Raw genomic sequence first — 25494 nt, forward strand, 5'->3', positions numbered from 1 at the left:
CTTTAGGGAAGAAGACATTCATTTCAAAGAAAACTACTGAGAAAATTTAGAGAACCGGAATTTGAAGCTGACTGCAGAACGATTCTACTGCTGCCAACATACATTTCGCAAAGGGACCATTAATATAAAATACAACGAATTACAGCTCTTACAGAGGCATATAGACCATCAGTTTTCTCTCACTGTACCTGCAAGTGGAACAGGAAAGGAAACGAGTAGTTGTGGTACAGGGTACCCTCTGCTACGCACTGTAGGTGGCTTGCAGGGTATGTATGTAGGTGTAGACGTAGATGTAGAAGCACACTGAGTGGCCACGCATTCTGTTGTACATTGTTGTCGTGCACATGACTGCACTGCCGTCTCAGCTGCACGCTGAGATGCAGTGCGATCAGCATTTTGATGATATCAAGCGTCAGCCTGTGTCAAGCATTAAGCTGCTCAAGCATTTGGCTGACGCTCCTCCTACTCAATTCTCCACTGTTCAGCATGAACTGACACTTGTTGCTGTCTGGCTATTTTCATAGTTTGCCGGTCATTAGAAATTTAAACAGTAATACCTAAACTGAGGAACTGATGTTGTAAGATATCCAACCTAAACAACCTACACTAACAACAATACATCCAAATGAATGACACTATTCGCAATCCAAAACCAATGCCAATTAAACAAAGAAAAGAAACAATGAACCTAATAGAGAAACAAATTGTTGGCATCTTCAAAGCCATCAAAATCACCAGAGAAAATATGAATCACTCAAATCTAATCAGAAGAACCACGTCTGTGTCTGAAAAGCAAAGTTTCAATATATTGGAAACAAGGCAAACCACCAAAGAAATTGTGAATCATTAAAGAGAAAAACTAAGTCAATGTCCAATGATCACAATAATATCTCAATCCAATATACTTCCACAATCCAAGTACTCGACATTAATTCTTCTGAACCATTGAGATGCTAGAAGCAAACGAAATCTACAAAGAAATTACAAATCATTCAAACCCAAACAGAAAAGCCAAGTCAATGTTTAAGAATCCCAATAAAATCGCAATTCAATATACTTCTCAAACATTTTATGTGCTGTGAAATATTTTCATGTGCATACATTACATTTTTACAGAATTTAGTGATGCCTTTATCCTACAGGAGTATTTCTAGTGTCCAAGATTTATGTATGTACTTATTTCATTTGTCAAAACAGTTAAAAGCTAATCTCTTTGCTAAACTTATTAAATTCATTAACTTTCATGGATGGGCATTACCCCCCCCCCCCCCTCCTCGAATAAAAGGAATTCTGTGGGTTAATTCAGGATATAGGCTATCTCCATTCCAAAGCTCATACAAATCTGTCCAGATGCCTCAGCTTGAAAGAGCAACAAACGTACTAACTTGATGAAGAAAGAAAATGAGCAATTTCTAGTTCGGTGCAGCACAATTTTTATAATATTTATATGTGCAATGTCATCATCTGCCATCACATGTGTCTATTACCCGTGGACACACTCACATATTGTAATCAAATCCAGCCTCACTAGCACCCTACCACATTCTACATATGTCTGTTGTACAGCATTTAAATGGCACCATCATTTTGAGTCGTCAACTGTTTCAGAACGTATATGATATGTCTTATGCTCAGCAGCTAAAATGTCACAGGCTTGTATGGAAGTATGGATTAAGGGGAGCCAGAACAATCCATCTCCTCCATGTTAATTTTAGCAAATAAAAGGAACATTCTTTTCTAAAACCATTAAACATAATCCTCTGAAATTTGGACTACATGTTCAGTGAATATTTCTCTATGAAGTTATAATGCCATGTTAAGAAATATTTATTGGTTTTTGTTTTACAATTTTTTAAACAGATATTTATTTTTTTCCTCTGAAATTTTGCACTTTTTCTTCTATAACTCTTGAATTATACAATACTTTTTTACAATTTGTTATAAAAATGAAGGGAAAAAAGTAAACAAAATTGTTATAAATTTCATTGACATACTGTTAGCAGTTTTTGAGAAAATGTTCCTCAAAGATGAAAGTTTTAAAGTTACGGGAAGTGGCTTCCAAAGTTTTTTAATACATTCCTGACCCATATGATGGATTCTCAGTATCCTCTTCTTTTTCCAGTGTTAGTTTCCTTTTCACTGGTCTTTTCTTCCCTTTTGCTGCATGTTGTAGGCTTTTGTCTCTTCTTCCTGTGCCTCTTAGACTTTCTTCATCAATTAGGCGCATTGTGGAAATGGTGTTGTGTCCTGGTTGGAAACCTAAACGTTTCAGCACATCACATTTGATTATGTTTCCTTCATTGTATGTTGCCACTGCATCATACACTACAAAATGCAATGTTTTTATCTGTACAAACACTCTTTTGGGAATCCAAATCAAAATTAAATTATTTACACTTTCATTTGGATTTTGTGTTTTCCCGTGTAAACATTTTTCCAATAAACTTGGCTGTGATAAATCTCTGAATATGGGCTTAATTACATCAATTACAGCATTTGGCAAACTGTTTTTACGGGCGTATTCCTTCCCTGATTGGTACTTACACCATGCGGCATCACCTGTGGGGCCCAGTGCATGTTGTGGGTGCTCACTTGTTGATCCTGTATGAAAAAAATAATGCCCATACTGCTCTCCTCATATGCTCAATGCTTCTTGTATTTTGCCTAATCACACACCCACAATACATCTGCTATCTATCAGTTGCTTCATCTGTCAATCTTCCTCTTCCTCCAAGGGTCTTACCATCACTAAGCTTCCAGGATCCTAGTGTCTGCTTTAGTTTGCGCATGCGAGCCCCCATGTGCTTCTGCACATGTCCAATGCACTCCTGTTTTTTAATGTGAATTTCCTTGCCATAAGGTTTGAGTTTCTTTACAGCTTTATATCCCTTAGAATCACCATCTCCTAGATAGTTAGTGTATCGTACATTATACCACTCCTGTGATCTGGAAAAAATTGCTTTCACTCCCTCTACTTCCATCGCTCCACTTGTGCCGTGAAAATTTGGCTTCACAACTTTCACTATGTTCATCCTTGCTATTGGCCTTACATCTACAGTGTTTTGAGAGAATAGCAACATCAATTACTTTGCAACTGCCTAGACTGGTAGCTGTCACAACTCCATTTAGAGATTTATGACCTCTACATTGCCATGATCCATCTAAAGCAACAATGAAATCTCCACAGTTCCCATTACCTGTCACAGCTTCTTCATTGTTGCTCGAGCAATATCTTCAGCAGAAGATCCCACCAAATCATTGTTGTTTTTGTTTGTTGTGGTCTTCAGTCCTGAGACTGGTTTGATGCAGCTGTCCATGCTACTCTATCCTGTTCAAGCTTCTTCATCTCCCAGTACCTACGGCAACCTACATCCTTTTGAATCTGCTTAGTGTATTTATCTCTTGGTCTCCCTCTACGATTTTTACCCTCCGCGCTGCCCTCCAATACTAAATTGGTGATCCCTTGATGCCTCAGAACATGTGCTACCAACCGATCCCTTCTTCTAGTCAAGTTGTGCAACAAACTTCTCTTCTCCCCAATCCTATTCAATACCTCCTCATTAGTTATGTGACCTACCCATCTAATCTTCAGAATTCTTCTGTAGCACCACATGTCGAAAGCTTCTATTCTCTTCTTGTCCAAACTATTTATCGTCCATGTTTCACTTCCATACATGGCTACACTCCATACAAATTTATTTATTTTATTTATTATTAGATGGTGACAGCCTCGACGTGGCCTACCCCCCCAGTATCGTGCCGCACAACGATCGCATTGCGAGAAGAAAATCGAAATGCTCAGAACGAGCTGCGACACGAGAAGCAAATGTCACCACCAAACGGCGGCCGGACGTAGTAATACCTCCCGGCCCTCACAGGCGAAGTTACGCAAGAGAGCGAGACAAATGCCTCAGTTTCCCCCCCGGAGCCAAGTGCGTGGACGAATACGTATATGCCAAGTTAACATAGAAGGATACACGAGGACAAAAGGAGACATCCTCACAAAGCTACTAACAGAAGAAAAAATTGATGTGCTGACCTTGCAGGAAACACATCTATCAGAAGAAAATATCTCGAGACTTCTAATACCAGGCTATGAAATTGTGGGCTATAAAGCCCATAATAAACACGGTATTGCAACACTGATCAAGAAAGAACTGGTTGATAATATTGAGGAAACTATGCACCACGAATTTGCCGTGGGAATCAAACTAAACGATATGACTGTGTATAACGTGTACAAGCCACCTTCAGAAAAATGGGAACAACCTGTTTTACCTAACCCACAACACCCTGCAGTCATAATTGGCGATTTTAACTCCCACCACCCCAGATGGGGCTATCAGTCTTGCGACAAAGAAGGACTCATGCTGGCAGACTGGGCAGATATAAATAATTATACATTAATATACGATGCAAAGATACCCCCACCTTCTGTTCAGGAGCGTGGGGCACAACATCAACGCCCGATCTTTGTTTTGCCTCATCTGGAGAAACTGGAATAGCACTTCCGTCCAAGAGAACTGTACTGAGCCGTATTCCTCGGAGCCAACACAGACCAGTTATTATAGACCTTGGGATCCAAATACCAGTAATAAAGAGCCCCCCTATAGCCCGCTGGAACCTCAGGAAGGCTAACTGGGTTAAGTTTAAAGATACCATTGAAAATAATGTAAACAGAATTCCCCCAATTCCAGAAAATTACGACAGATTTACGAAGTTAATTATCAAAGCGGCACATAACTCAATACCAAGAGGAGCGCGGAAAGAATACATCCCATGCTGGACAAAGGAGTGCGAACAACTACTCGATGAATACAACAAAACAGAGAATCCAGAACTAGGAGAACAGCTCATAAGAGCTATGGACGAGGAACGCAAACAGAGATGGCAAAAGCGGATGGAACAAATGGACTTTACGCACTCCTCACAGAAGAGCTGGAGTCTACTGAGGAAACTTGGCGGAGCACAATTCAAGGGACGGAACATCAATAATAAAATGACCCCTAACAAGATATGCTCTTCTATACTACAAACATCCAGAATCCATGCCTCCGCCTCGAAGAAAAAAGAACTGCACCAACTGATGAACGAAGAGCTAGATGCAAGCGAGGAGGAAGCAGGTTTAGCGAACTGGGTAACACAAGAAGAGATAAATATAGCACTAAAGAAAATGTCACCTGGTAAAGCAGCTGGCTGCGACGGCCTTCTTCCAGAATTCTTGAAGAACCTCGGGCCAAAGGGAAGAGTATGGCTGTCTTCTCTTTTCTCTAATATCATAGATACCAGCCGGTTACCAAAGCAATGGAAAAACGCACAAGTCATAGCCATCCAGAAACCAGGGAAAACAGGAGAGAATGCTAAAGATTATAGACCGATATCTTTATTGTGCACCACTTACAAGCTGTTTGAACGAGTCATCCTAGGCAGAATAGAAAGTAAAATAGAAGCTGCTCTCCCCCCAGAGCAAGGCGGTTTTCGAAAAGGAAGAGACTGCTGCGACCAAGTTCTTGCCCTAACCACTTTCATTGAAAGAGGTTACCAAAACAAAAAGAAAACGGGCATGGTATTATTAGATCTCACCTCAGCATACGACACCGTATGGACAAAAGGGATACTGTATAAATTGTCAAAAGTCGTGAAATGCAAGATGATCATAGATCTAGTCAGAAATATGTTGATAAACAGGAGATTCAAGGTATCTCTGAATGGGAAAACAAGCAGCTACAGGACACTACAAAATGGTCTCCCCCAAGGGTCTGTGCTGGCTCCATGCCTTTTCAATTTATACATAGCGGACATCCCAAACCTGGAATCTCGTTCTTTTATGTATGCAGATGACATCGCTATCGCGGCTCACGCCAACACTTTCGAAGAACTGGAAGAAATTTTAAACAGGGATCTGGAACGACTACAACAATATTATGACAACTGGCACCTCAAAGTAAATCCGACTAAATCCGTGACATCAATAATGCACTTGTGTAACAAAGATGCAAATCGTGAGCTAAAAGTGCAAATAAAAGGTAAATTGTTGAAAAACGATAGAACGCCAAAATATCTGGGTGTTAAGCTAGATCGCACTCTCACATATAAGAGCCACCTGTACGAAGTCGCCCAAAAAATAAAAACAAGAAACAACATCATAATGAAACTGGCAGGAACAACCTGGGGATGTTCCATTGAAACTCTACGCACATCAGCACTGGCATTTCTGTATAGTGTAGCAGAATATTGCGCACCCGTCTGGGCCCGCAGTAGGCATGTCAGATATATTGATGTGCAACTTAACGAGACAATGAGGCTCATAACAGGAACAGTAAGACCCACCCCGAAACCTTGGCTGCCCGTCCTTGCCAATATCGAACCACCCTCGATTAGACGTGAAAGAGCAATCCAGAGGTACAAAGAAAAGTTCAGGGACCTACCTCCTCCCCCTGACAGATTGATGTCAAGAAATCCCTTCTGGAAAGAACTCAAACAACAGATTGATATCGATAACCTGTGGAAACAGCAATGGCAGGAAAGCAAAGTGAATAACAGTTTCCTTATTGAGGACCCATCTCAACGAGTTCCAGGCTTCCAACTCCAACGTAGAGTGTGGGTAACTCTAAATCGTCTGTGGACAGGTGTTGGTCGGTGCGGATATTTGTTGAAAAAGTGGGGTTTCTCCCAGGACCCCAATTGTGAGTGCGGAGAGAGTCAAACCATGCAGCATATAGTTGAGTGCGACGTACACGGACTTAAGGGAGGAAATCTGATGGACATACATGTGATAAGTGACCAAGCACTTTTGTGGCTGGAAACCCTGAAAATTTTATTGTAAATCATTGTTAATGTTAATTTAAATTTTTATGTTGATGTTTGTAAGTGTATCACGCTTTGCCTGTAGCTGAACGAGAAATAAATAATCCATACAAATACTTTCAGAAATGACTTCCTGACACTTAAATCTAGATTCGATGTTAACAAATTTCTCTTCTTCAGAAACGCTTTCCTTGCCATTGCCACTCTGCATTTTCTATCCTCTCTACTTCGACCATCATCAGTTATTTTGCTCCCCCAAATAGCAAAACTACTTTAAGTGTCTCATTTCCTAATCTAATTCTCTCAGCATCACCCGATTTAATTCGATTTCATTCCATTATCCTCGTTTTGCTTTTGTTGATGTTCATCGTATATCCTCCTTTCAAGACACTATCCATTCCATTCAACTACTCTTCCAAGACCTTTACTGTCTCTTAGAGAATTACAGTGTCATCGGCAAACCTCAATGTTTTTATTGCTTCTCCATGGATTTTAATACCTACTCCAAACTTTTCTTTTGTTTCCTTCACTGCTTGCTCAATATAAAGATTGAATAACATCGGGGAAAGGCTACAAACCTGTCTCACTCCCTTCCCAACCACTGCTTCCCTTTCATGTCCCTCGACTCTTATAACTGCCATCTGGTTTCTGTACAAATTGTAAATAGCCTTTCGCTCCCTGTATTTTACCCCTGCTACCTTCAGAATTTGAAAGAGAGTATTCCAGTCAACATTGTCAAACGCTTTCTGTAAGTCTACAAATGCTAGAAACGTAGGTTTGCCTTATTCATTACAAAATCCAAACTTGGCTGGTGGTTTTGGCAAGTTCATAATTCCACATAACATTGTCCCTGCAGCACTGCCCTTGCCAATGCAACGCAAGCCATACACTAGCCTAACATTTATATCATACACCTTCTTTCCACTATTACCACTACGAGGAATACTGTTAGAATTAGAAAACGAAACTTCTGCAACACATTTGTTACACTTCAATAACATTTTACATGCCAAACCAATGTGTGAAGTTATTTTTAATTCCAGTCCTCTTTCTTTGCAAACTTGGCATAATACATTATGTTTCAAAATATTAGAGAGCAAGGAAATGTTAATTATTTCATTCACATCATTACTGTCACTTTCATAGTTTTCAAATTTTTCTTTGCTGCCACAAAGTTTCTTGCTGGAAGAAGTTCTGTCACATTCATTTGGAGTAGTTGGTGAAGCAGTCTGAGCAGCATCTCCCTTCAAAACAACAAAATATTTCTTCTTCCACTCATTGTGCCTTTTCTTAAACACTCGATTGCTGAAACAGGGCATATTGATATCCACAAGCCAAATACATACATGCGCAAAATTGAACAGGTAAACAACACAAAGCAAATGCCACAAGTCAACACACACGGTATAGCGTTTATGTTTACCAATATGAACAGTCACTTGTCACAGAGATAAAGCCGTACAACATTGGAAAACAAAATACTGTCTGATTCCGCAAAGATACCCTGCTTGCGGCCAGCAAGTGGTGCGTCAGAGGTGACACACCAAGTCGCTACAACCGATTACGCGGCGCATCAACTTTGCAGCGATAAAAAACACACTTAGAAGGGTGAAAATTGATTTGTTTTATTCAGAAAACTCCAAATAATTTTATAATGAAAAAAAAAACGTTGTTTTGTCATTTTCATCGTTCCGGCTCCCCTTAAACCCTTTAATGATATTATAAGCATTGTATTTGTTGTGTTGAATCATATTAATAATGTATTAAATAGTAAAAGCATTTTACAAATATGATACAGTTCAAAAGTCAAAGAGTAAACAGATTTTTTGTTCCACATTTTGTGTTGTATTCAATTCAGTAAATATCTTGTAATACAGACTTTTAAAAGTTGTATAAGCTAATGCCATTTCAAATTTCTTCCAAATCTGTCCAGCCGTTACAGTGTGAAACAGTAACAAACATACTCACACCCAAATTTAAGCAATTGTAGTATACAGGGTGTCTCATTTATCTTGACCACCCTAAGTAACTGTTTGTCCAGATGCAAATTACGAAATGTTTCAAGCAAATGTTGTTTAGCCGTCAGGGGCATGTCAATCAGCCATGATTGGCTTCGTTGTAGCTTTGTTTTTTGCAAAGATATGAACAGCGATATGACTTTTTTAAATGGCACCCTATATTCTTTATTCGGTAATTCATTTCCTCTTCTAAAGACCTATTCAAAAATGTATCACAGTGTACCGTTCACTGAAACACGTTATTAATTACATAACACAAAATTGACTTTGACTCTCCTGTACCATTGCCCACGGGTAGAACATTCAAAGGTGCTCAAAGTGGTGACCCTGGACACCAACACAGTGGTGCACTCGTTGAATGAAAGAATTATTTATTGCTTCCTGTGTTGCCTGCTGAAGAGAATTACAAGCAAGCACGATATGTTCCTGCATGTCCTCTGGAGTTGTGGAATATTGTGATGGACAACGTCTTTAATGCATCCCCAAAGGAAAAATTTCACAGGAATCAGGAGGCCTAGCAGGCCAAGTAACTGTTCCTCCTCGACCAATCCATCTGGCTGGATACCTTCGGTCCAGAACACAGTCTGCATGCAAGGCATTATGTGCTGGACATCCATCATGTTGATACCACATAAGAATTCTGGTTCTTAGCGGCACTCATCCAGAAGCGGAGTAAGAATTCATCTGAAGAAATTGTCATACGCTGTGCCGTTTAGACTAGCATTGATGAAATAAGGGCCAATAATTGTAGTACCAAGCATCCCACACTAGACGTTACCTCTCCATTAACGCTGATGTTCCACCTGTCTGAGCCGTCGTGGGTTGTTGTTGGACCAATAATGCATGTTCCTTGTATTTACCTGTCCTTTGTTTGAGAAGGAACATTTACCAGTAAAAAGAACTTTGGAGAAGTAGTTCTTACGATGTACACTGGTTTTAGGAATGCCAATCTCGTGCTCAAGACGTCATGTGCTCACATGTGGATTCATAGCAACAGAAGCGAGAACACACACAGACGAAGCTGCTGCAGCTTCTTGTCAGGATATCGCTCTCTGTACAGTTCCGGTGCCTGCATAGCATTTCGCCTACTCCGCTACCTGCATAGCATTTCGCCTACCTTCAACAACAACAATAAAAGAAACTTTATGTTGATGCAATTTGTAGGAAGAACAGCCTTTACTGTACTAAATGTACCCGTACATAAGAAAACGGTATTGCAATTACTGTTCTCCCCCCAGGGGGTCCACAACTCTTTTGTGGATACGTGCCTAGCGAGCACGGGACCCCAAGCTAATGTGGCCTTCCTTCCTTTCCGGGCTGCATACCTTCCCTTTCCGCATCCTTCCCCATCCCGCATCTTCGCCCCTCCTCCCCTCACCTCTGGCTCTTTGCTTCCCTTTCTCCCCATCTGGGAGTATGGTTTGTGCCTACGTCCGGAGACGGACGCTCGAAACTGTTCCAACTTCCTTGCTTTCTCCACTTGCAAGTCTTCGTCCTTCCTCTGTCCTTTTCCTTTCCTTTCCTTTCCTCTTCTCTTTGCCCTTTTCTCCGCTGTGGCGTTTGAGACCCTCTACTTTCCTTTCCTCTTCTCTTTTTTCCTCCCTGTGCGTGTCTGAAGGCCGACCCACTCCCTCCATGCGTAGGGAGTGCCCTCAGAGAGGGCCCCCACAAGGGAGGAGCGCGCCATTGGAGACGCCAGTAATCATGGGGGATTCTTCCACAATGGTTTCCTCACCTTCCACTATGTCTGCTCACAATCGTAAGTTCACTGAGTCTCAGCCACAGACAGTTCTTCCATTGTTGCCGCAGTTCCTTGTTGTTTCTCGGTCTGACGAAGGTCACGACTTCTCCACGGTCAACTCTTTCATTATTCAGAAAGGTGTCAACGCAATTGCAGGTCCTGTAAAGTCTTGTTCCAGATTACGGAATGGCACCTTGTTGTTAGAAACAGTCAGTGCCCTCCAGGCACAAAAATTGCTGCGTACTTCACTGCTCCACACCTTCCCTGTCTGGGTTGAAGCGCACCGCACTTTAAATTCCTCGCGTGGAGTCGTTTATACACACTCCCTCGATGGATTGTCTGACGAAGAAATTCAGCACTACCTGTCTGACCAGGGCGTAACGGCAGTTCATAGAGTTACGAAAAGGGTTGACACAAACATCATTCCTACCCGTACTGTCTTCTTGACATTTGACAAAGATCAACTCCCATCGAAAATCAAAGCAGGCTATGAGATAATTTCTGTTCGCCCTTACGTCCCAAACCCTACGCGTTGCTATCGGTGTCAGCGGTCGCCGAGGCGCACTGCTGGTGGCCGGTCGCTGGTGGCAGGAGCTGCTCCTGAACAACCTATGGATCAGGATCTTCTGCCTTCGGCTGAATGCCATTCCATGCTGTCAGTCGCAAGCTCTGAGCAGTCGTTGAGTTGACGGCAACCTTGGTCACATTCCTCCATTTTCTGTTCACCCTATGTCCATTATTCACTGGAATATCCGCGGCATTCGAGCCAATTGGGATGAATTGTCGATCCTCTTACGATCCTACTCACCGGTCATCTTTTGTCTTCAGGAAACAAAGCTGCATCCCCATGACCGCTTTGTTCTCCCCCATTTTCAGTCTGTCCGATTTGATCTCCCCTCTGTTGAAGGCACTCCAGCCCATGGAGGACTCATGATTCTTCTCCATGATAGTCTCTATTATCACCCAATCCACTTAAACACTTCCTTCCTAGCTGTCGCTGTCCGTCTTTCCCTCTCTGGATATACCTTTTCTCTTTGTACTGTATACATTCCATCGTCCACACCAATGGCACGAACTGATCTCCTTCATCTTCTTGGTCAGCTTCCACCCCCCTATTTGCTGGTTGGGGACTTCATTGCCCACCACCCGCTTTGGGGATCTCCACATCCTTGTCCACGTGGCTCACTATTGCTAGACGTCTTCCACCAAGTGGATCTAGTTTGCCTCAACACTGGGGTCCCTACATTTTTGTCTGCCTCCACGACAAATTTCTCTCATTTGGACCTTTCGGTTGGTACTGTTCCGCTAGCTCGGCGCTTCGACTGGTTCGCCCTTGATGATACACACTCGAGTGACCACTTTCCATGTGTCCTTAGACTGTAGCCTCAACTGCCATATATGCACCCGCGACGCTGGAAGTTTGCCCAAGCCGATTGGACACTTTTTTCGTCTCTCGCGACATTTGATGACCGTCACTTTCCCAGCGTCGACGATAAGGTCACACGTATTACCGACGTTATTCTTACAGCTGCGGAACGTTCAATACCACACACCTCCGAATTGCCCCGGCGCCCCCCAGTTCCTTGGTGGAACGAGGCGGTCTGTGACGCAATACGTGAGCGTCGACGTGCTCTTCGCGTTTTCCGCCACCATCCTACTTTAGCCAACTGTATCCGCTATAAGCAGTTCCGTGCGCGATGCCGTCGCGTCATCTGCGATAGCAAGAAGGCAAGCTGGAAATTCTTTATTAGCTCATTTAACACCTTCACTCCCTCCTCGGAAGTTTGGAGTCGGCTTCGACGGTTCTCAGGCACGCCTAGTTTCTCCCCAGTCTCTGGGCTCACTGTCGCGCATGATACATTAGTGGACCCCGTCGCGATTTCTAACTCATTGGGTCAGCACTTTGCTGAAATTTCGAGCTCCTCAAATTAGCCGCCAGCGTTTCTCCCGAAGAAACGTGCAGCGGAAGTGCGACCTCTTTCTTTCTCCTCTCAAAAGCTACAATACTGTTTTCTCCATGCGGGAACTCCAACATGCACTCTCTTCTTCTCGCTCCTCCGCCCCAGGACCGGATGGTATCCACGTCCAAATGTTGCTGCATTTATCAACCCATAGTCTGCGTTACCCCCTTCGCCTTTATAATCGAATTTGGACCGACAGTACTTTTCCCAGACGATGGCGGGAAGCTATCGTCGTTCCTGTTCCGAAACCTGGAAAGGACAAACATCTCCCCTCTAGCTATCACCCCATTTCTCTCACGAGTAGTGTATGTAAGGTTTTGGAGCGTATGGTGAATTGCCGTCTAGCTTGGTGGCTGGAGTCCCGCAGTCTTTTAACACCTGCCCTATGCGGATTCCGAAAGCATCGTTCTGCAGTTGACCATCTTGTTGCTCTCTCCACTTATATCGTGAACAATTTTCTCCGGAAGCGCCAAACAGTAGCGATATTTTTTTATATCTGGAGAGAGCATACGATACCTGTTGGAGGACAGGCATCCTCCGCACACTGTTCTCTTGGGGCTTTCAAGATCGGCTGCCCATTTTTCTTCGAGAATTTATGGCAGAGCGCACATTTAGAGTGCGGGTGAACACTACTCTCTCCCGTACTTTCTCCCAAGAAAACGGGGTACCCCAGGGCTCCATGCTGAGTGTTGTACTGTTTGCCATCGCCATAAATCCAATTATGGATTGTCTTCTTCCTGATGTCTCGGGCTCCCTCTTTGTGGACGATTTTGCGATCTACTACAGCTCTCAACGGACCAAAGAACGACGTCTTCAAGGATGTCTCGATCGCCTCCACTCTTGGAGCATCAAAACCGGCTTCCGTTTTTCTCCTGGTAAGACCGTTTGTGTTAATTTTTGGCGACGTAAGGAGTTTCTTCCACCCTCCTTACATCTAGGACCTGTCAACCTTCCATTTTCGGACATCGCTAAATTCTTGGGTCTTATGTTTGACAGAAAACTGTGCTGGTCCTCCCATGTTTCCTATCTTTCGGCTGTCTGTGATTCCAACACCCTCCGTGTCCTGAATGGTACCTTCTGGGGAGCGGACCGAGTGGTCCTTCTCCGCCTCTATCGCGCCTTAGTGCGCTCGAAATTGGACTATGGAAGCATAGTCTTCTCCTCTGCTCGGCCGTCTGTTCTTCAGCGTCTCGACTCTATCCACCACCGTGGATTACGTTTAGTGTCTGGAGCTTTTTACACCAGCCCAGTGGAAAGCCTTTATGCGGAGACTGCTGAACCTCCACTGTCCAATCGGTGAGCTGTCCTTCTGAGTCGTTATGCTAGCCATCTGTCTTCCATGTCTGCTAATCCAGCCCATGACATTTTTTTCCACGCCTCCTTTGATGTAGGGTATGCAGGCCGCCCCTCCTCCCTACTACCACCGGGAGTCCGCTTCCGTTAACTGCTCCATTCTCTTTCCTTCCGCTTTCCAAAAACCTTCTTGACAACTTGGGGTACAGCACCGCCTTGGCTCCGTCCCCGGATCTGCCTGCTCCGTGACCTTTGTCAGTTTCCCAAGGATGGTACCTCTTCACTTGTTTATCGTCGGGCATTTTCTGCTCTATGTGCACAAATGAAGGAAGCCACATTTATTTACACTGATGGTTCAAAAACATCGTTTGGTGTAGGGAGTGCCTATATTGTTGGCGACACCCCAAATCAATTTCGGCTTCACGACTAGTGTTCGGTTTATATTGCGGAGCTTTACGCTGTTCTCCAGGCTGTCCACTACATCCGCCGCCATCAGCGGATACAGTATGTTATCTGTTCAGATTCTCTCAGCTCTCTCCTCAGTCTCCAAGCTCTTTACCCTGTCCTCCCTCTGGTCCACCGGATTCAGGACTGTCTGCGCTTGCTCCACCTGGGGGGCGTCTGAATTACCTTTACCCTGTCACATTGTGTCCCACTTATAAGGCAGGCATTTGCCTAGTTTACAGCCAGTGCAAACTGCGACAGAAAATCAGCACCTAATATGGGTTGCGTAATGTCTGCCACCATGAAACTCCAGTTTTATGGGTCTATCGATATATCTTTGCACCCATACATTTTGATGCTGGAGGAGTTCACGCCTAACAACTGTAAGGGCTCCTGCATTGTCGTCTTAACTGTGCCCATGACTGGAATGGTGCTGACCTCTGAACCAGTGTTTATTAAAACTCTTAAGCCTGAAATCTTACCAATCATGTGCAACTGGTGCAATGTCATGCCACAACTCATCAAAAAGTAGTAAGCATACCATCATGGGCCTCACTTTTGCCGTGTGTCCATCTGTGTGTTGCTGCAATTTGACTCTTCTTACGTTGGAAGCGCCATTTGTGAGTGTCGCAGCCCGTGGTGCCTAATTCGAACTGCCTTTGCCATTTGGGTATTTACATGGTTTCGTGCACTTTGTTGCACAGGCGCCGAACCGCCTGTGGTACCAGCAAATATCGTCGGCAGATCTTGTGTGGTGTCTGACAGCTGTAAATTGGATGAACGAGGCAACCTCATTCTATTATCAGCATCCGTCTGTAACTCCAAGTTCTTTAACTTCATGACAATTCATCCCATTATGGTCTGTAACTCTCGAAGTTCCCCAGCAATGTCCCGTGATTATCGACAAAATGTGGCGGCACAATTCAGCATTGGCTCTACCAAAAATTGCGATGTGTGTTCCTCACCTTCTGTTGTGACACTTGTATTTGTCACTGCTACGCATTTCACAGTGGTTGATTCCAATGTGGCACATGCTCTATCAGCTACTTGCAGGAATTTATCCTATGGTTGTCCTTCATACACTATTAATGTCAACTGTACTTGAGTCGGAAGCTGTTGTCACCTGATATGTTGCAGCAACTCATTAGATATTACGCTACAGTCCACTATTGCTCACAAATGTCTCCAAAATTCTGATGGGTTTCTGTCCACACGTTTCTCTTGGTAAAGCTCTTGTGAAAGCCTCTGCTCGGGTAACTCTGTGCAGCGAGTGATTAGCGAAGTCTTCAGGGCGAGGTATGCTTGTTGATGGGGTGGGTGTAGAATGACATCGGAAACTATTGTTGTTGCTCTCTGGTCCAAGTTGCTAATTGCTAGCGTAAATTGCTCACTGTCCTCCATTGTTGTAAGAAAATGCTTTTCAAAATTGCAAACCATATGTCTGGTTGTGAGGACGTAAATGGAGGTGCCCGCAATTGTGGGCGTGGCACAGTTGGCACAAACGAAACTGCAGGCGGAAAATTTTTGGTGTGTGTGTGCGCTCACGAAGCTGTAGTTATCACTGGAGTTTGTGATTTCGTCGTGTCCGTCATGCTGCGACTATGAATTGAAGAGTAAACATTGGCAATATAAGTTAAAAATGTTCAACTTTCAGCAATCTTTAAGGAAAGAGAAATTTACTTTCAAGCAACACCACAGAGAAGTTTAATAAATGTACAAGTACCATAATGAGACTTTGAAGTAAGAGGTTCAAATCAAACTGTGTTTTCTATTCTCCAGGAATAATGTATGTCTTTTTACTTTTGTTGGTTTAATTTTGATACAATTTTCAATACTCTGACAGAGAACAAATGTTATTGACATATCTGCTATGTGTTATCTTCTACTTGGCTCAGTTCAGGATTCCTCTGTTTTACAGAATAACATGCAAAGGAAGTAGTGTGTGTATGTATGAGAAAAACCAAATACAATTTTTTTCTTAGATTTGGAGAATGTTATAGATAAACTAGTTTCGGTGAACAAAGTAAGAAACTAGAAGGATTGTGGTAAACAGTGCTGTCACTTGCCCTTCATGTGGCTTGTACAAAGTAAAAAAAGTATTTATATTAATTAATTTATTTCTCTCATTGAAAAGCTGTTCAAAAATTGTTAAGGGGTTCCGTTATTTCTCAATATTGATTTAATTGTAAGCAAATTTCTCAATTGAGTGAATGTAAATTTATCAAAACACAGTGTGAGGTAATGAGTGTTGTTTCTTGTGTCTGACAGTCATCGGCATCGGAAAACTGAGCAGGAAGAAGATGAAGAGCTTCTTGCAGAGACAAATTCAAATCGAAAGACCATAATATCATTTGACCAATCACCGCATTACATCAAGAATGGGGAGATGAGAGATTACCAAGTGCGTGGTCTAAATTGGATGATATCTCTTTATGAAAATGGTATTAATGGGATTCTCGCCGATGAAATGGGCTTAGGAAAAACTTTACAGACAATATCGTTGCTTGGGTGAGTAAAACTGTGATTCTTTATTTACGTGTGAGATTTTACTTATCAAATTTTTTAAAACATTTTATCTGATTTGGTAGTAATTGCAATATACTTCACAAATGTACAATGCAGGAAAAGATAGTTTGCTGTTTGAAAAAGACACATTAAGTTGCATACAGGCACAATTGAGAATCACTTACATAAAGCTTTCTGCCACAGCCTTCATAAGCAAAAGAGATATACACACCATTCATACACAAGAAAGCACAGCTCTTGCACACAACTGCCATCTCCAGAATCCCGGGCTGGAGTGCAGCTATCACGTGGGATACAAGCAGCAATTTGGAGGGGACAGGGAAGGGGAAGGGGTAATAGTGTTCTGGTGAGGAGAGAGATGAACACTTTCCGATGGGATGTGCTGGGACTGGAATGGCAACAGACACAGCATCTGGGGCAGGGAGGTGAGGAAAAAACAGAATCAAAAAGGAGAGGAGAAAGATTGGCGGGTGCCTTGGCAGAGGTGGGAGACAGGGCGGAAGGGGGGAAACTGTTGGGTGGAGGGAAAGTATGTTGTTATAGATTGAATATAACGCCTGTTGCAAAAAGACTGTGTGGACAATGGGCCTATTTTACACCATATTTTAGTTCTACATGACGAAGCTTTGCTGAGTGTATTTATATGTTTTGACAATGCCATTACAGCTTTATCATATTAGGATATGTTGTATAACAGATCTGAAGATGGTCATTACTGACTGAAACCGGTCATCGTCGAAGGACTTTATAATGTGATAAAAGACTGCAATTAAAAAAAATAATAATTGACAGTACCTGGATCACTGTTTGTATTCATGACTATGTTGAGGCTGGGATAATTACAGGATGGGGGAAGGTGGTGTAAGGATAACTCCCATCTGTGCAGTTCAGAAAAGCTAGTGATGGAGAGGAGGATCCAGATGGCTCAAGTAGTGAAGCAGCCACAGAATTCAAGCATGTTACGTTGAACTGTGTGTTGTGCCACAGGGTGGTCTACTTTTCTCTTGGCCACAGTTTGGCGGTGACTGTTCATCCTGGTGAACAGGTGATTGGTAGTCATACCAATATAAAAAGGTATGCAATGATTGCAGCAGAGCTGGTAAATGACAGGGCTGCTTCCACTGGTGGCATGTTCCCTGATGGGGTAGGATTAACTGTGCGGACCATGCACCTGGGTCTTCTATACTGATATGATCCTTGTTACAAGGGGCTGGGATTGGGAGTGGCATAGGGATAGTCTAGGATGTTGTATTGGTTGGGTGGGTGATGGAACACTCCTATAGGAGGGGTGGTAAGTATCTCTGGTAGGATGTCCCTCATTTCAGGACTTGATAGGTAATCAAAGTCCTGGCGAAGGGTATGGTTCAGTTGTTCCAGTCCAGGGTATAAGAGAATGGCATGGGAGATCCGTTTGCATACTAGATATAGGGGATAGTGCCTGTCTGTGAAGGCCTTGGTCAGACCCTCAGCATACTGTGCAAGGAAGTTCTTGTCACTGCGGATACAATGTCCCTGGGTGACCAGGCTGTATCAAAGAGATTTTTTGGTGCGAAAGGGACAACACTTGTCGAAATGCAGGTACTGTTGGTGGTTGTGTTTAATGTGAACAGAGGTGAGGACGGAACCATTAGAGAGGAGGTGGTCAACATTAGAAAGATAGCCTGCTGGGTTGAGGAAGACCACATGAAGCTGATGGGAGGTGTTGAAGTTGTGAAGGAAGAAGGTAGGGTGCCTTGGCCCTGAGTCCAAATCTTGAGGATATAATCTGTGAACCTAAACCAGGCTAGCAGTTCAGCATTTTGGGAGGCCTTTAGGTGGCCAATAAACACGTTGGCATAGGAGGGTGCCATACAGGTGCACATGGCTGTGCCACAAATCCATTTGTATACTTTCCCCTCAAAGGAGAAGTAATTGTGGGTTAGGAAAAGTTAGTAAGATGTATGAGGTATTAGGCAGTGGGTGTGAAGGATGTTGGGAAAGATAGTGTTCAATAGCAGTAACACCATGGGCGTGAGGGATATAGACGTACAGGCAAGTGGCATCAACAATGAGAATAGGGATACAGGAGGTAAGGGGGTGGGGGTGGTGGAGATGCAGTGATGGAAGTGGTTGGTGTCTGATGTGGGAGGCTAGATTACAGGCAATTGGTTGGAGGTGTTAGTCAATGAGGGCACAATAACCAGCCGCAATGGGGCTCCAGGATTGTTGGGTTTGTGGATTTTGGGGGTGTGCAGGGTATCGTTAGAGTGAGGAGGGAAATATATTCAAGGGAGAGGTTCTGAGAGGGGCCTAAAGCTTTAAGCAGGGACTGGAGGTTATGATGGACTTATGGTATGGGATCACTCTATCAGAGTTTATACGTGGAGGAGTCAGGTAATTGGTGGAGGTCTTCTGCCAGGTAGTCACTGCGATTCATAGCAACAGTAGTGAAACCTATGAACCTTTGTCCGCAGGCAGGATGATTAAATCAGGATTTGTTTTGGGGTTGTGTATGACTATTCTTTCTTGTACTGAAAGGTTGGTTTTGTGAGGAAGGTACCTTGGGAGGTATGGTGAGTTGGAGGTAACAAATTCCTGGAAGATGACCACTGGGTGGTAATGTGAGAGGATCACAGTTGGATGGTTGTATGAACTGGTAGAGTCAGGGTTCGGTGTTGGAATTCACATGGTTTTGGTTGGAGTGCTTCCATTACAGGGATCAGGAGGAGGGGGGTAGATCTATTATGGTTAAATCTGGGTGTAGGCCTGAAGGTGGAGCCTTTGGATGGGAGTGAATCTTCTGTGGAGCTGAGAGTTTTTATGGCAAGGTTAACAACAGAGTTGAGGGAATGCTTGGGCCCTGGATTTAGTGGAGAGTTGGTAGGGAGTTTTGGGGATGTGGCAAGTTGAAAAGGTTAGCTAGGCAGGGTTTAGGTGCAGTGAGAGGTGGAAGAGGAAAAACACTGTGGGTAGGATAGGGGTTTGGATAGTGGTGCCCCAAAGTTGCAGTAGGATATCAACACATTGGATAACTTATGGGGGTGATGTCTGGAATGCTCCTCCAGATGCTGGAGAGCAAGCACTTCAATTTCAGAGATGTGCTGTATGGAGTAGGGATTGCAGAGTAGTAGTATCTTGTGGAGGAAGCAGAGGTCGTTCTACAATGCATGTGCCATGGAGGTATGTTTTTGCAGTACCAGGTTTGTGAAGGCCAGGGATTCGCAGAATCTGAAAAGGTGTAGGTCAGTGTGAAAGGAAGGGTGGGATACTGAGAAAGAAGTCTTTATGGTTATGCTGTTTGGGGAAATTCCATGGTTTAGGCAGCATTTGAGAAATAGAATATGGGACTGGGTTTTAGCCAGGAAAAGAAATACTTTTCTGAATTGGTTCAAAAAGATGGAACAGGGGCTGGAATGGTGTAAATAAACCGGGAATGGCCAAAATAGGGGTTGATTATTGATGGTTGTGAGAGGACCTGAATTGGGGGGGGGGGGGGCAGAAGACATGCACACACATACAGCTACACAAAAATATGCACAGACATGTAAAAATATGCAAAAATGCATAAAAGCACTTAAAAATACGCACAAATACATTAAAAGCGTACAGAAACATAGGAGGAAAGAAATGATGAGATATGAAAGTGTGCCTCTCACATCAAAGACACCAACCACTTCCTTCACCAACTTTTCACCATCTCCACTGTACTTGTCACTGTTGACACCATGTCCCTACTTAAAAACTGATTGCCAGTGTTGTGTACGTAGTTCCGCGTAGTCAGCGTGTACACCATTTTCCCAATAGAGCGCGCCCCGCTAAGCACAACAGCGCAGCGCTCGTCCGTCTCCGCACTACGAGATGGCGCTGTCTTAGAGACGGACCAAATTCTGCTTCCGCCGATCCGCATATTAATATGTAACGCAGCCAATTGCTGCTAACGTAGAACCTTTTCTCCTCGCGGATCACACTCGCGCTGTGATACCTGAATGCGTGAGGTATTATAACGAGTGTACAGACCTCCGATTAGTTAGTCTGCACCAGTCTGCGTTAGTCTATAGCCAAGTTTCAGTCTGCACCTAATAAGATTATCATATTCCTGTACATAGCCATGAAGATAAATGTTTAGACACCTGTCAAGTATCAGAGATATGTGAGAATAAGATTAACATACCAAGACCAAAGGAACTTCAGAATGTCAATTGTAAATAGCATCCAGAACCAAGTTAAGTTATTTTTATGCTTGTTATCATTTTAATAAATGTGTGTGAAAATTAATCAAGTTCTGTTTAAAGTTGGTCACAGTCAATCTGCTAATCTAAGCATGCAAGTGGCATTTCTATCGTCTAACCTAATGGCAGAAGATAAACACGCCACGATAAGACCACGAGACATATTGCTGACACTCGCCTACTTCGTTAGAGCGACAAGTCAAATAATCTGATGCTGTGTGTACCGAAGGTCTTACAGTACGCACACCACAACCAACCTGTTTATGGGCCATCTAGAGGAGACCGTACTAGCCTCCTAAAACACCAAACCCCTTGTCTGGTTTAGGTTCACTGATGGTATTTTGTGATTTGGACTCAGAACCAAGACACACTATCTTTGTTCCTTCACAACCTCAACACCTTTTCTTCCATCTGCTTCATGTCATCCTTCCTAGATGTTGACCTCCTCCTCTGTGATGGCTCCATCCTCACCTCTGTCCACATTAAACACCAACCACCAACAGTACATGCATTTCAACAGCTGTCATCCCTTTCACACCAAAAAATCTCTCCCATACAACCTGGTCACCTGGGGACAGTGTACCTGCAGTGACAAGAACTCTTTTGCTCAGTATGTCGAGGGTCTGGCCAAGGCCTTCACAGGCAGGCACTGTCCTCCAGACCTAGTTCACAAATAGATCTCCCATGCCATTTCCCCACAAACCCCCACTCCTCCCAACCCCCCCAAGAACCAGCCACAAAGAAGTGTCCCCTTCATCACCCAGGACCTCCCTGGACTGGAACAACTGAATCATACCCTTCAACAGGGCTTTGATTATCTATCACCATGACCTGAAATTAGGGACATCCTACCCGAGACCCTCCCACTCCTCCTAAAGTGGTATTCTGTCACCAACCTCCACAACATCCTGGTCCATCCATGTGTCCCTCCCAATCCTAACCCCCTTGTAACAAGGATCATATCCCAGTGGAAGACCCAGACGCGTAGCCTGCGCAATTTGTCATACCCCATCAGGGTACAGGCCACCTGTGAAAGCAGCCATGTCATTCACCAGCTCTGCTGCAATAATTGCACATTGTTTTATATTGGTGTGACTACCAACCAGCTGCCCACGAGGACGTACGGCCACTGCCAAACTGTGGCCAAGAGCAAAGTGGACCACCCTGAGGCACAACATGCAGCTGAACATAGCATGCTTGATTTCAATGGCTGCTTCACTACCTGAGCCATCTGGATCCTCCCCTCCATCACCATCTTTTCTCAACTGCATAGATGGGAGTTATCCTTACAACACATTCTCCACTCCCATAATTATCCTGGCCTCATCCTACAGTTACAAACTGTCCCTTCACCCTCCATCCAAGTTTCCACCCCCTTTGTCTTATCACCTCCTCCCCATTTTTGTCTACCACCCTCTGCTAACGCGCCCGACCATCTTTCACTGTTCCTTTCCTTTTTCGGTCCTTTTTTCCCCACTTCCCTGCCCCATAATCTCCTGACGCTGTGGCTGTTGGCATTCTAGACCTTCTAGACCTTCACTTCTCTCTCCTCACCAGTACACTACTATCCCTTCCCCTTCTCTGCCCCCTCCAGATTGCTGCTTGTATCCCTCATGATAGCTGCATTCTGGCCCAAGATGCTGGAGTTGTATGCATGAGGTGTGCTTGCTTTTGTGTGTGAATGGTGTGTGTTTCTCTTTTGCTTATGAAGGCTGTGGCCAGAAGCATTATGTAAGTGACACTTAATGTGTCTTCTTTACGGTAAGTAGCAGTCTTATCTTTTCTAAATTGTCGATATTCCTATTTGGAGTTTCCATTGTTTTACTTCACAAATGAGTTTTTATTAACTGAAGTGGCATTCTAAAGTGTTAAGTTACATGAAACATTCAGTAGGGTTATTAAACCTTGGGCATTTGGATGTTACAATTAAGACACTCGGGTTGATGGAAGAAAATATTTTTGTTATATTTCTTGTGATTTCTAAGGAAAGCATTGATATAAAACTTAGTGAGCATGGAATTATCTTTAAAAAAAAACACTTGTAATGTTCAGTAGCTACAGCCATTTTTGTCACTTTTAGTGCAAGTCTTCTCCAACACAGCTGTTGGGGTGCACCAGGTGAAATGACAGTGTATTTGATGCAATGAATTAACATTCAGGCAGAATATGGCTCAGGTTTCAGTGTGGCAAGATTGTAAGTTTTTGTGGTTTCCCTAAATGAAGGCAAATGCCATTCTTGTCCAAGAGCCTGTGGTCTGTCGTGGATGACCTTGTTATCAATAAGGCTTCTATCTTTAATCTTCCTTATGTTTTCCATGAAGAGGAGTTGCAACTAAGCATTAAAATTTCCCAGCTCATTAATATAAAAAGACACATACTCTGATTACCTGTGTGACAAGATGTGACATTGGTCTTTCAGACTGTATCATGCTTTATAAGGAAAAGTAACTAAGGCCACATTAGAAAAACATACAGGAATTAAGGTATCATTATCTATTTAGTAACCCTTCCATCCTATTACATCTGTCACATTATTACATAAAAGAGTGACACAACTGCACTGTATGTTCCCAGTAGTATGAAAACATCTATTAATTTGAATGTGTGAATACTATAACATTTCTTTGAAATTTTTACTCAAAATTGACATTTAGTACATGTGGGTAAGTGCCATTCTACAAGTCTAAAGGTTTGGAGTTTGATCCGTGACTGTTTCTAGGAACCTTCTTCTTCTCCTTGGATTGAAGGAGACAATGTATTGAAAAGCAGAAGTGTTATCAATAGTCACACACAAAAAAAGAAAACTTTCCAGCTTTGGGAATCATCCTTTTTTGAGCTAGAGTAAAATACATACAGAAAACAAATGCACACACTTTCTCCCTCTTAAAGAATTTCTACTGATTTTGACCAACAACTCTAATTAATTCTCCGAAACCTAGCTTCCCACATCAAACCTGCCAACAACTTCCTTCGCCGACTCCCTATCATCCCCAACCCCTTTACCTCCTGGATCCCTACTCATCGCTGTTGATGCCACCTCCCTAAACACCAATCTCTCTCATGCCTAAGGCATTGTTGCTATTGAACACTACCTCTCCCAATGCCCTTCAGATTCCAAATCCACCGTCTCATTCCTTATATACCTGACCATCTATATCTTGACTCACATCAACTTTTTCTTTGAAGGGAAGGTATAAAAACAAATTAGTGGCATAGCTGTGTGCAGCCACGTTGCACCGTACTATGCCATTCTGTTTATGGGCCATCTAGAGGAAACATTCATATTCTTCCAAAATTCCCAATGCCTTGTGTGGTTCAGGTTTATTGATGATAGCTTCATGATCTGGACTCAGGGCCAAAACACCCTATCCGCATTCCTTAAACTCCTCAGCATCTTCTCTTCCACCCATTTCACCTGGTAGAACGCAGTGTGCCACCTTCCTGGGTGTTGAGCTCCTCTTCTCTGATGGTTACATCCACAACTCTGTCCACATTAAACCCACTAACCGCCACCAGTACTTGCATTTCAACAGTTGCAATCCCTTCCACACCAAAACAAATTCCTCCCATGCAGCCCGATGAACCATGGGTGATGCATCTTCAGCGATGAGAACTCCTTTGCCCAATATGCTAAAGGTATGACAGAGGCCTTCATGGACAGACACTACCTTCCAAACCCACAAACAGATTTCCCATGTCATATACTCTCACACCACCAGTCCTCCAACCAAACCCAAGAATCTGCTATGAAGGAGCACCTCCCTCGTCACCTAATATTACTCGGACTTCAACAACTGAACCGTGTCCTACCAAAGACACTTCCAACCCCTCCTAAAGTGGTGTTCCATCGCCCACCTGTCCTCCACAGCATCTTAGTCCTCTCCTGTGCCATCCCAGTTCGCAGCCCCTTCTTGTGAGGATCATATGTCCTTGGTAGACCATGCCGCAAGAGCTGCCCGATCCACCCACTCTGCACCTCCTATTCCAGATCTGTCACACATTTATCCTGCTGCATGGGAAGCCAGGCCAGCTGAGATAGCAGCCTTGCCATATACCAACTCTGCTGCAAACACTGCACAGTTCTCTTCCAGCCCTCACCAAGTAGGGACCTGTGTGTGTGTGTGTGTGTGTGTGTGTGTGTGTGTGTGTGTGTGTGTGTGTGAAGCCTCTATTACACGATGCGTGTAAACCGCACACCTATGCACCAGTGCCTCAAGCGTGCATATCTGTAACTACACGCTGGTCCACATAGACCTATTACACCATCCATGCGGCATATATCTGGCGTGCATGCACAGTAGATGGTGATAACATACGAAATGCAAATGGAATTGCCTGATCTCTTGTAAAATCATTGGTTCTACCACGTGAAACACAAGGGGGACCATGTGATATATTGGAACATCATTTGTTCAAATTGTTTATGTGAACTCAAGGTTCCTATTTGATAAGAAATTGTTTTTTATCATTATTTATTATTGTTATTCTCTTATGTA

The 25494-nt window shown here is 43.4% G+C and overlaps 1 protein-coding gene across 1 annotated transcript in view; it reads left to right on the top strand.

Moving 5' to 3' along the window:
* Nucleotides 1-25494, top strand: part of LOC126175096 (chromatin-remodeling complex ATPase chain Iswi) — a 130538-nt gene that overhangs the window by 12012 nt on the left and 93032 nt on the right. Inside the window, exon 4 of the mRNA XM_049921639.1 lies at nucleotides 16533-16772. Coding sequence (XP_049777596.1) covers nucleotides 16533-16772 — 240 coding nt within the window. The remainder of the gene's footprint in view (nucleotides 1-16532; nucleotides 16773-25494) is intronic.

The sequence above is a fragment of the Schistocerca cancellata genome, chromosome 3 (genome assembly GCF_023864275.1).
Source record: "Schistocerca cancellata isolate TAMUIC-IGC-003103 chromosome 3, iqSchCanc2.1, whole genome shotgun sequence".
In the NCBI taxonomy this organism is placed as follows: Eukaryota; Metazoa; Arthropoda; class Insecta; order Orthoptera; family Acrididae; genus Schistocerca; species Schistocerca cancellata.